General features: G+C 67.9%; 1 protein-coding gene across 2 annotated transcripts; it reads left to right on the forward strand.

Moving 5' to 3' along the window:
* Nucleotides 1–938: 938 nt before the first annotated feature.
* LOC112987347 (ras GTPase-activating protein 4-like) lies at nt 939–11,785 on the forward strand. 2 transcript variants are annotated; one of them, XM_064523384.1, is made up of 21 exons: nt 939–1,082; nt 4,585–4,641; nt 4,962–5,075; nt 5,212–5,273; nt 5,748–5,877; nt 6,026–6,107; nt 6,602–6,733; nt 7,168–7,259; nt 7,673–7,790; nt 7,921–8,074; nt 8,175–8,239; nt 8,644–8,756; nt 8,868–9,060; nt 9,706–9,843; nt 10,080–10,224; nt 10,299–10,468; nt 10,724–10,864; nt 10,931–11,066; nt 11,152–11,272; nt 11,347–11,411; nt 11,556–11,785. In XM_064523384.1, exons 1-21 carry the CDS (start codon nt 1,018–1,020, stop codon nt 11,678–11,680), a joined length of 2,418 nt encoding a protein of 805 aa, XP_064379454.1. In that variant the 5' UTR covers nt 939–1,017; the 3' UTR covers nt 11,681–11,785. The 2 variants fall into 2 exon arrangements, with proteins under 2 accessions (XP_064379454.1, XP_064379455.1); XM_064523385.1 differs by having other exon boundaries at nt 10,727–10,864.
* Nucleotides 11,786–11,809: the final 24 nt, after the last annotated feature.

Raw genomic sequence — 11,809 nt, forward strand, 5'->3', positions numbered from 1 at the left:
CCAGCCGCCTGTAGGTGCTCCCTCGGCCGGGGCTCCTGCGGGAACGGGCCGGGAGTCCTGCGGGAACGGGACTCACCCGCTCCCACCTCCCTCCCCATCCCGGCTCTGCACTGGGAATGGTTTTCCCGAGGACCAGCAGCGAGCCAATACAGGGTGTCCCCGACCCCTGTGAGACCCACGGCAGCATGAGGTGACCCTGGCCCCTGCAAGACCCACAGCAATATGGGGTGACCCGTGAGACCCATTGGAATATGGGGTGTCCCCCAAGGTCCACAGCAGTATGGGGTGTCCCCAACCCCTGCGAGACCCACAGCAATATGGGGTGACCCGTGAGACCCATTGGAATATGGGGTGTCCCCCAAGGTCCACAGCAGTATGGGGTGTCCCCAACCCCTGCGAGACCCACAGCAATATGGGGTGACCCGTGACACCCACAGCAATACGGGGTGTCCCCCAAGGTCCACAGCAGTATGGGGTGTCCCCAACCCCTGCGAGACCCATGGCAATATGGGGTGACCCGTAACACCCACGGCAATACAGGGTGTCCCCCAAGGTCCACAGCAGTATGGGGTGTCCCCAACCCCTGCGAGACCCATGGCAATACGGGGTGTCCCCCAAGGTCCACAGCAGTACGGGCTGTCCCCGACCCCTGTGAGACCCACAGCAATATGGGGGGGTCCCACGAGGCCATCAAAAACGTGGGGGTCCCGTTCCCCGGTGAGGCCCTCAGCAATTTGGGGTCCCACAGCAGGTTGGGGGTCCCCAGCCCCTGCGAGGCCCCCAGCAGCTCGGGGGTCCCACAGCACTCGGGGGTCCCCGCCGGGCGCCGCCCCCGCTCCGGAGTGACTCCGGATCAGCCCCGCCCAATCACCGCCGGGGACACCCCCCCGGCCCCGCCCCCGGGCCCTGCCCTGCGCGCCGATTGGCGGCCCGCGGCGCCGGCTCGCAGCCGGGAGCTGGGCGCGGGGCGCGGCGCCGGCGGGGACGCGGGTTCGGGGCCGCCGCTCGCCGCTCGCCATGGCCCGGCGGAGCTCGCTCTCCATCCGCGTCGTGGAGGGCAGGAACCTGCCCGCCAAGGACATGTGAGTCTCCCCGCGGGAGGGGCTGGAGTTGGGGGCTCCCCCCGGGAGGGCGCCACGATCCCCCCGGCAGTGTCCGTGCCTTAGGGCTTCCCTCCCGGGCCGGCTTTGGGTGCCCCCCTGCAATGCGTGGTGCTTTGGGGTGCCCCCCTGCAGTGTTAGGTGCTTTGGGTGCCCTGTTGCAATGCCTTGGGGTGCCCCCCCGATAGTGTCAGGTGCTTTGGGTGCCCCCCTGCAATGCCTGGTGCCTTGGGGTGCTGCCCTTGTGGTGCCTGGTGCTTTGGGGTGCCCCCCTGCAGTGTTAGGTGCTTTGGGTGCCCCCCCAGGTGCTTTGGGGTGCCCCCCTGCTAGTGTCAAGTGCTTTGGGTGCCCTCTTGCAATGCCTTGGGGTGCCCCCCTGCAGTGCCTGGTGCTTTGGGTGCCCCCCCGGCATGCTTTGGGGTGCTCCCCAGCAGTGTCTGTGCATTAGGCCCCCCCTAGGAGTGCTGTGGGTGCCCCTAGCAGCACCCAGTGCTTTGGGTGCCCCCTCTCCAGGGCTTCCCTGGCACCCCCACGCTGCCGTGGGGCAGGGCTGCCCCCCACACGCCCTCCGCCTGCAGCCGGCCCAGAGCTGGGTGCTCGGCGGGGCCTTGGTGCCCCCCCAGGACGGCCAGCCCGCGGCCTCTGAGAGCAGCCGCGGTGCCTCTGTCCCTCCCGTCGCTTCTCCTCTGCGAGCGGCGGCTGGAAGCGGCAGCGCGGACACCCGGGACCCCCACGGCTGCCCTGGCCCGCTGCGCTTCCCGCGGGATGCAGGCGTCGAGGAGCTGCTCAGCCCGGCCGGGAACCTGCTGTCGGGGCGGGGGGGGCGAGAAAAAGAGGATAAAGGAGGACAGAGATGGTCCTCCCCCTCCGGCGTGTGCCAGGCCTGATTTAAATCCCGTGGAGCAGCTCCCCGCCGGGAACTCCAGCTGGTGACAGGAGGTGGGATTTCAGGAGAGCTGCGGAAAACTGGCTGCGAGATCGCACTTCAGCCGGGGGCTTCCAGCCCTGCGGGCGGGCGCAGCCGGGGAAGGGGCAGGGAGCCCCCCCGGGGCTGCGAAAAGGGAAACCGGAGACCCGGCTCCTTCCTTCGCCTGCCGCCGCCTGACCTTGGCCGCGTCTCTTCGCGGCACGCCGGCCGTCGCCCGCTCCCCGCCTGCCCGCCGACGGGGATTTACGGTTCCCGCTCGCCTCGCTCTGCCCCGCGGCTTTCCCACGCCCGGGCTCGCGGCGGGTCCCTCTCTCGGGTCCCGCACCGGGGGCTGGGACCGCGTGACGCTGCGCCTCTGCGGGCGATGCCCGGTCTTGGGAACGGCCAAGCGACCCGAAGACGCTCACCGGGTGAATTTTTAGGACGCTGGGAAGGGCCGTGCCAGACCCGGGTGTGTGGGGCGGCCACGGGAGCCCCCCCGGTCCGGGCAGCGTCTCCTTTACCCGTGACCGTCTTTGCTTTCTCAGCCGCCTGGAACGAAATCCCTCCCCGGCAGCCGGGAGGGAGCCCGGCCTCGGCCCGTCTCCAGCTCGCTGGCCCCTCCTGCCTCTTATTTATGCTGCCAAGCACCCAGACGGGGTTTTTTTGCCCTTTTCCCAAGCCAGCCCTGCCTCTGGCTGCGCCGGGCTCGCACCTGCGGGATCCCCACCTCCGCCCCGGCAGACCTGACCCGCCGCCGCCGTCCCCCGTGCCCAGGCGCCCGTTCCCGCGGGGCTCAGCCCCAGCCGAGGGACCCCGAGTTCGGGCCGGGCCGGCGGGGGGGTTCGTTTCAGCAAAGCTCCCCCGTCGCCCTCCCCACGCGGTTCCCGCCTCCCTCCAGCGAAGAAAAGCTGGTGTTTGTTGTTGAGCCTCGAGCAAGCGTCCGCCCGGACAGCGGTTTGGCACCGGCACCCGGCGCTGCCACGAAACCACAGAAGTGGCTGTGAGCAGGCGGGGCGGCTGCCCGCGCTCCCCTCCACGTCAGCGCGCGGGGCGGCGGGGGGGCCCAAACCCGCGGGACGTGGCGGCACCGCGGGCGGCTGCGAGGCTTCCCGCGGGCGGCCTCCTCTCCGCGGAGCCCTGCCACATCCCGCCCTGGATCCGGGCTGCAGGGAAGCGAGGGAAACTGCCTTTTTTTGGTGGTGGTTGTTCCCTGCTCCCCCGCGAGTGCCTCAGCCGGGGAATTTCCAATCGTAAAACTCGTGCGATCCATCAGTCCCTGCTCGCCGCCGCCGGCGAAGATGGATGGTGGCGCATGCCTGCGCCGTGGGGGGACACCAGGGCGGGCTCCGCTTGGCCTTTTTATTTATTTATTTATTTATTTATTTATTTATTTCCCTCTCTGTATAATTTTGTGAGTGTCGGATCCCTCCCGGGGCGCTGCAATGCCGCAGAGATGGCGTAACCCCGGCGGGGACCCGGCGACGGCGCGGGCTCCCAGGCGCCGCTTCAGAGGGGGGGTTGCATTGGCCCCGCGTGAGGGTGGCCTCGGTCCCCTCGGGGCGGCTGCCGCTGGGAAACGCGCTCCGCGGCGCCCGGCAGGGCTGGCGGGACGCAGTCGGCGGGCAGGTGCGTGCCCGCTCGCCGCCGGGTCGTTTGCACAAGGCAGGAAATGTCGGCGACAGCATCTGCTGAACGGGGCTGAATCTGCTGGTGTCACTTAGGAGCCATCGGTGCATCGCGGCGCTCCTCGGGCTCCCGCGCCCCGTCCTCGGCACGCGCTTTGGCAGCGCCGCCCGCGCGGGCGTGCTCCGGACGCGACCTGTCCCGACCTTCCTGTTTTCGGGAAGGGAAGTTGCTCCGTGCCCGGCTCTCCCTGGCCCCCCGCCCGCCCCGGCTCCTTCCTTCACCTGGAAACTCGCAGCTCGTTGGCAAGCGCCTCCGGGCGCCCGCGTTAATGAGTAACCGCCGCGGCTGCCGGGCAGCCTCGCACCAGGCCATAAAAACGGCGATTTTCTTGGCAGCGGCCCGCGGAAGGAAGCGGGGTCGGAGCGCGGCCGGGAGAAGCGCCGCAGCCAGGGGTGTCTTGGCCCCGGGTCCGTGCGGAGGTGGCCGGGCGCGGGGTCCCCGCGGGCTCGGAGGAAGCGTCGCGTCCCCGCTCCTCCTCGCGCCGGCGGAGGGGGCTGCGAGCACGTGGACCCGTTTCGGGGAAAAGGGCGAGTTTTGTTTGTTATCCGCTTTCCTCCTTGGAAAAGAAGAGCCGCGCTCTGGCTGCCGGCGGGGCGCTGCTTCAACCCCCGGCATGGATCCGCTCGCTGGTGTTCGGTCCCAAAGGCCTGCGGGCTTTGCCACTCTCCTGCGTTGATTCTCTGATGTCTAATAAGGGTTGTGCTTCCCCCCTTAGTCCCCTTAGGATTCCCCCCTGCCTGCAGCTCCCTGTTTCTCCCAGTCCCGCGTGGACTCGGGGCTGGCAGGACTGTGCGGTCACGCAGTTGCCTGCTGGGCCGGTGTCCCACAGCCTGGCACGTCCCTCGGGGCCGAGGACAGCGCTGATGGTGCCGTGCCGCTGTGTTTCAGCACGGGGAGCAGCGACCCGTACTGCATCGTGAAGATCGACAACGAGGCCATCGTCAGGTGAGCGGCCCCGGCCCTGCGCAGAGCCCCCCGCCCGCTTCGGAGCAGCTGGCAGAAACGCCGGCTCCCATCCGTAGATTTCCCCTCTTCCCTCTCCAAATCCCTGTCCGGGCCCCGACACGACGGGACGTGCCAGTGCGCCCGTTGCCTCGGCGGGTTTCTTGCATCCCCGCTGCTACGAGTGCCGATTTTATTATCATTACTGGTTATCGTCCTCCGCTCTGGGCCGGAGGGTTTGCGCCCCAGGCCGTGGGGCAGGCCGGGGGGGTGGGAGGGCCGCGCGAGCCCTGTCCCCCACCACTGGTGCCACCACCCCGCAGGACCGCCACGGTGTGGAAGACGCTGTCGCCGTTCTGGGGGGAGGAGTACGAGGTGCATCTGCAGCCCAGCTTTCACAGCGTCTCCTTCTACGTCATGGATGAGGACGCGCTCAGGTACGGGCAGGCGGGTCGGGAAGCTCCTCCGACTTCCCAGCATCCTGGGCCGAAAGACCTGTGCGTGGGACCTGCCACGGCACCAAGCTCCAAAGGCATCTCGCTGCCCTTTTTTTTCCCTGGGTTTGTTTTCCAGCCGCGATGACGTTATCGGGAAAGTCTGCCTCACGCGGGACATGCTGGCGGAGCACCCCAAGGGTAGGAGGGACGGGGTCGCGCTGGGTGGGTCACCCCAAAAGATGGGCACCCCCCCCCCTTTGCAGCGAGTCTGGGGGCGCTGGGAGGAAATCTGGTAGGGATGGGCAGGGAAAGACCCCCAGCCTCAGCATCCCGTCCAGCACCCGTCCAGCTGAGGGGCAAACCTGCGCCTGCTCCCCCGAAAGCAGAGCAGGGCCTGTCCCCCGGCCACTGCAACCGCTCCGGCACCTTCGCGCTCATCTCCCCCGCGTGCCGTCCTCGCCGGGCCCCGCGCGCCCTCCTCGCTTTCCCGGCACAGCCCGGAGGAGCGGGGCTGCCCGGGGAGAGGACGCTTTGCGGCTGTTTTAGTGAGTCAGTGGTGGGGCTCTGAGCGTCGCGGCCCCCCCGGGAACGGCGCTGAGCAGCCGCCGGGGCTTCGGCTCGCGTCCAGGCTCCGGCTAGAGCAGGGCGCGACGGTGGCCGCTCTCCCCGCAGGCTTCAGCGGCTGGCTGAGCCTCAGCGAGGTGGACCCCGACGAGGAGGTGCAGGGGGAGATCCACCTCCGCCTCGAGGTGCTGCAGAGCGAGGCCGGCCGGCGGCTCTGCTGCACAGTGCTCGAGGCCAGGTGAGCGCGGGGCCGGGGCTGCCGGCTGGCCGGTCCAGCGCACGGTCGGGCTTTGCACTTAGCCAGCAAAACGGAGCTGCCAGTGTCTCCCGCCTGTGGTCCGAGGAGACCCCGAGGTGCCCCCCTGCTTTCCTGCTCCTCTCCGCAGGGATTTGGCTCGGAAAGACCGGAACGGCGCCTCGGACCCCTTCGTCAGGGTGCGCTACAACGGGAAGACGCAGGAGAGCGCCGTGAGTGCGGGGCTCCGTCCGGTGGAGATGTTCCCTTTAGATATCCGTCATCTTAAAGACAAGGGTTTGGCACAGCTAAGTCACTAACGGGGCTTTGCGTCGGTGGCCGGAACGGTGTCAAGGGCTGCAGTGGTGGCTTCCAGGAGCCAGGAGACTGACTTGAAAAAATATGCCTCCTGCCATGTGTTTTGAAGCCCATGAATGGGAAATTCAGGTCGGTCTTCCTTTCTTCCTAAACCGTCCTCAACGGTGCAGGAAGAATTTGTCCTTCAAGAGCCAAGAGCCACAATGGCCACCAAACGCATTGTCCCACGAGCCAGGCTCCCAGCAAGTCACGGGCTACCTGGAGGCCAGTTAGGAAATGGAGCCGCCTGCACGGCCGTGGCCCGGCTGGATTTAATCTTGTGCCGAAGCCGGGAGCCCCGGGGATGTACAGGCTGCTCCGTAGCACCGGCGAGGGTGGTTGAAGCCGTTGCCTTTTCCCACTGCTGCAGGTGGTGAAGAAATCCTGCTACCCACGCTGGAACGAGACCTTCGAGTTCGAGGTGCCCGAGGCCGCCGGGGAGCAGCTGTGCGTGGAGGTGTGGGACTGGGACCTGGTCAGCCGGAACGACTTCCTGGGCAAGGTGCGGGCCGCCGCGGGGCCGGGCAGGCGCGGAGCGCTCTCGGCAGGTCGCGGTGAGCGTCCCCTTTTCTGGGTCCTTGCATGGAGAAAGCCCTAGTGCAGGACGTTGTCGCCGCCGCAGGCTGGGACACGAGCCCTTCTCGGGATGCTCCGAGAGGGGGGTTGGGTGCAGGGATGCCAGCAAAGCCCCGTGGGCTCTCTGGCCTCAGTTTCCACATCTGTAGGAGGGTTTTCTCCTCCTCACTGGCCCCTTCGGGACTCGCTAGCTCTCTTGCCGAGAGCGTTGCAGCCCGGAGCCGAGCCGGGAGCGTTTCCAGGGAGGACTGCAGACCTCGCTCAGCCCAGCCACGGACCCGGCCGGGGTGGCGGAGGACAGGGCGGGTGTCCCGCTTTCCCGGCCGACTGCCCGACCTCTCCTCCCGTGTGCCCTGCCAGGTGGTGTTCAACGTGCCGGGGCTGCAGGCGGTCTGGCAGGAGGAGGGCTGGTTCCGGCTGTGGCCGGACAAGTCTAAGCCGAGGGAGGCCGAGTGAGTCTTGACGGCCGTGCCAAGGGACGGCGTGAAGTGGGATGCGCGAGGGGCGTGCGGTCGTGCTGGCTCCAGGGCCTGCGGGGTGTTGGGAAGGGGTTATTCCTGGGAAGCGCCCTTCATTCGGAGGGGCAGTTCTTGGGAAATGCCCTGCCCTTGGCCAGGTTGCTCCTTTCCCTCGGAGGACAGTTCCTGGGAAGTGCCCTTCCCTTGGAGGGACAATGCCTGGAAAATGCTCTTTCCTCGGAGGGGGAATTTCTAGGAAAGCGCTTTTCCGGAGAGGCAATTTCTGGGAAAAACTCTTCACTGAAAGGCCAAGAGCGGGGAGGGTGATGGCAGGACTGGGGACTGGGATGTTGTGATGCCTTCTGCTCCAGGAGGTGCCTCTCCATCCTGCACTCATCCCGTCACAGAGGCAACCTGGGATCCCTGCAGCTGCAGGTGCGGCTGCGGGACGAGACAGTGCTGCCCTCCAGCTGCTACCAGCCCCTGGTCCAGCTGCTGTGCCAGGAGGTGAAGTCGGGGCCCCAGGTGAGCGTTGCCGCTGGCTGAGCACGCCCCGCGTGTCCCGGGCACGTCAGCTCCTCGCTGGACGGTTATTCACTAAGGTGGGGGCATCTGCTTCCCTAGTGCCATCTTACCTTCATCCTGTCCCCACCAGGACGGCAAAGTGCACCTGATCACCCTCCTCGATGAAACCACCACGGCCGAGTGCCGGCAGGAGGTGGCCGTCAACCTGGTCAAGCTCTTCCTGGGCCAGGGGCTGGTCAAGGAGTTCCTGGACCTGCTCTTCAAGCTGGAGCTGGCGAAGCCGTGTAAGGCTGGGAGCCGGGGCTGGTGCGGGATCGCTGCGGGGTGGGTGACACATGTCCGTTGCCGTCCCCAGTGCGGCACCGTCCATCTCACGTTTTGCAGGTGAGCCCAACACTCTCTTCCGGAGCAACTCCCTGGCCTCCAAGTCAATGGAGTCCTTCCTCAAGGTGCCATGCGCTGCCTCCGGCACGGGAACGTGCTCTGCCCTTCCCGCTGCCCTGCCAGGCTGCACTCTGCCCGCAGTGGGACTCTGCCGGGGACTTTGGGCCAAAGCCCCAGTACTTTGAGGTCGTCCCAGCTCCGTGCTGTCCCTGCTGGGGCCAGCGTCCCTGGGAGGGGGCTGGCTCTGGGCAGGAGGGATGCCCACAGGGATCCCCGTCCCTGGCCTGCAGGGGTGCTTGTTGCTGGGGAGGGATGTGCCAGGAGGTGGCTGGAGGCACCACGTGAAGAAAGGGTCGAAGAAACGCTGGGCGGCTCTTAGTGGGGGGATTTGGGGTGTCCGTAGTGGGTGCTGCCAGCAGAGCGGCAGCGGCGTGTCCCCAGCACCATCCCCTGCGCTGTCCCTCGCCAGGTGGCCGGGATGCAGTACCTGCACGCCGTCCTCGGGCCCACCATCAACCGGCTGTTTGAGGAGAAGAAGTACGTGGAGCTGGACCCCAGCAAGGTGGAGATTAAAGATGTCGGGTAAGGGGCAGCGCGGGGCAGTGTGGCGGGACGCAGACCGAGGGGGAAAGGGCGATGGCCCATGGGTGCCCCTGCCCGCGGCGGGGGGCTGACGGCGGGCTGTGCCGCCAGGTGCTCGGGGCTGCACCGCGTGCAGACGGAGAGCGAGGTGATCGAGCAGAGCCGCCAGCACCTCCAGTCCTACCTGGGCGAGCTCCTGGCCGCCATCGCCAAGTCGGCCCCGGCCTGCCCTGCCGTCGTCCGCGCCACTTTCCGCCAGCTCTTCCGGCGCGTCGGGGAGCGCTTCCCCGAGCAGCAGCACCAGGTGGGCGCGCGGGAAAGCCCCCGGGGGAGTGACGGACGATTCGGGGCCCTGCTCTCCCTTGGGGGCGGCTGCTCCCTGGGCCGGGAGCCTTGGCCAGGGCTTGGCATGGGCTGTGGCACCCCAGGGTCCCCCCCTCGGCAGGGGGACAGGTGCATCCTGCTGGGGTCGGTGCGTGGGGACAGCAGGGACGTGCATCACCGAACTGCAGCTCCCAGGAGGCCCCGTGGCAGCAACTCAGAATCGCAAGATTTTCTGTTTTCAAATTATATGAAAATTGGGGAATTTCCCGTGGACACTGCCAGGGGATGGGGGATTGGAGGCATCACCCAAAATCTTTGATCCTGGCTCCTGGGGAAGATGAAGTTTGTCTTTGCAAGATGAGGCTCTTCTGGCCCTTGTCACTGCAGTTTCACTCCCACCCTAGTTGCAGTTGCATCCCACAGAAATACGGGATTCCCTCTCGTGCCGCGGAACCAGCCACCACGGCCTCCTGAAGGCCCAGGGAAGGACCCCAGGGCATAAATCAACATGTGCCATGCCTGGGGGATGTCAGCCCTCACGTGTCTCATGCCTTCACACGACTCATGCCTTTGTGCACATCTCGTGTGCGTCTTGTGTCCTCATGCGTGTCCCGTGCCCCCGCAGAACGTGAAGTTCATCGCTGTCACCAGCTTCCTCTGCCTCCGCTTCTTCTCACCAGCCATCATGACCCCCAAACTCTTCCACCTCCGGGAGAAACACGCTGACTCCCGCACCAGCCGCACGCTGCTTCTCCTGGCCAAGGTGGGATGGGGATGCCAGCAGGGCCCCTGGTACCTGCTGTGGGTCACCTGGGCCCATCGGGGAAGGTGGGGGCCCCAGTGCTTGTGTCCTCCTGGCCAGGATGCTGCGTGGACCTCCCGGGGTTTGCAGGGTGCCTGGCCACCTCCTCGCGGGGCCAGCTGGCGAGGAAGGGCCAGGGCGCCTGGGCTCCTTTGCAGTGCCCATGGCCCCAACCCTGCTGTCCCTCGTGGCTCCAGGCCGTCCAGATCGTGGGGAACATGGAGGCGGCGGTGGGGCGGGCCAAGGAGGCCTGGCTGGCCCCACTGCAGCCCGTGCTGCAGCGTGGCATCGCCCAGATGAAGGACTTCATCGCTGAGCTGGTGGGCATCGAGGAGAAGGAAGGTGAGGGGGGTGGCCGTGGGGATGGACGCAGCCCCACGGGCCCCCCCTGACAGGCACGGGGCCGTTCCCCGCAGAGCTGGACCTGCAGAACGCCCTCACCCTGCAAACGCTGGTCGTCAAGGAGGGCCCGCTCTTCATCCACAAAACCAGGGGCAAGGGGCCGCTGCTCTCCTCCTCCTCCAAGAAGCTGCACTTCTCCCTCACCAGCGAGGCCCTCAGCTTTGCCAAGACCCCCAGCTCTAAGGTATGGGGGGATGCGTCGTGGTGGGGCTGGCATTGCATGGGGAAAGGTGCTGGCAGAGCCATGGGCCCTGTCTCAGGGACGTGTGCCACCTCGGGGTGCTCGACACAGGCCTCTGCATTGCATGGTGGCTCAAGGCTGGCGACAGAGAGGCGGCAGTGCCCCATAGCTCCCTCTCCCTGTCCTTGCCGGCTCTTGGGTGTCTCCAGGGACTGCTGGGAGGGTGCTGAGCCCCACTTTCTCTTCCATCCCCGGCAGCAGAAGGGCGGCTTCATCGCGCTGTCCAACATCCGGGCGGCCGAGAAGGTGGAGGAGAAGAGCTTCGGCAGCTCCCACGTGATGCAGATCATCTACGTGGACGAGGCGGGGCAGTGGGAGACGGCGTACCTGCAGTGCAAGGTGGGCATGGGGGGGCGGGGCCGCCGTGCGCCTGGGCCCCCATCACCGCCCCGTCCCGTCCTGCAGTGCGTCAACGAGCTGAACCAGTGGCTCTCGGCCCTGCGCAAGGCCTGTGCCAACAACCCCGAGATGCTCTGCTCCTACCACCCCGGCGTCTTCAGAGGGGACAAGTGGAGCTGCTGTCACCAGAAGGACAAGACGGGTACGGCGGGGCGGCGGGAGGGGACACGGCCGGGTTCCCCGCGGGGGAGCGGCGGGTGCCCAGCGGTGGCGGGTTTGTCCCCTAGGGCTGGGCTGCGACGCCACCCGCCACGGCGTCACCCTGCAGGAGTGGAGCGACCCGCTGGACCCCGACATGGAGGCGCAGCTCATCTTCCGCCACCTCTGCGGCCTGCGGGAGCCCATGAGGTGCAGCGGGACCTGGCGTGGGGGGGGACAGTGGGGGCTGCCCAGGGCTCATGGCTTCGTTCCCCTCGCTTCAGGGACAAGTACCGGGAGCTGGTGGAGACCGAGGACCCCCCCAACGGTCCCCTGAGCCCCCCTGAAGGTAGTGTGGCGGCCATTTCGGGGCCGAGGGAGGCACCCTGGGGCCCCGCACCGGGGGGGGGGGGGGGGCAGACGCTGGCATCATGCCCCGGGGAAGTGGCGTTTCGGGGGGCTGCCGGCCTCACCCCCGCTCGTCCCCCCCCAGAGGCGCCGCTGCCCGAGGGGCTGGGCCGGCTCCTGGCGGTGCTGCGGGACCTGGAGGACTGCCACCGCCGTGCCCGCCCCGGCCCCCCACCCGCCCCGCGCCCGCTCCTGGAGCTGCAGACGTGAGGGGCCCCGCGCCCGGGGCGCCCCGTGCCCTCGCCAACGGGGGGGACACGGGGCGGCCCTGCCCCACGCCGCCGCCGCCGGGCAATAAAGGCTCCTTGCACCCTGCGGCCCCTCGTCCTTCATTGCTGC

Source organism: Dromaius novaehollandiae, chromosome 19, assembly GCF_036370855.1.
Source record: "Dromaius novaehollandiae isolate bDroNov1 chromosome 19, bDroNov1.hap1, whole genome shotgun sequence".
Taxonomy (NCBI): domain Eukaryota; kingdom Metazoa; phylum Chordata; class Aves; order Casuariiformes; family Dromaiidae; genus Dromaius; species Dromaius novaehollandiae.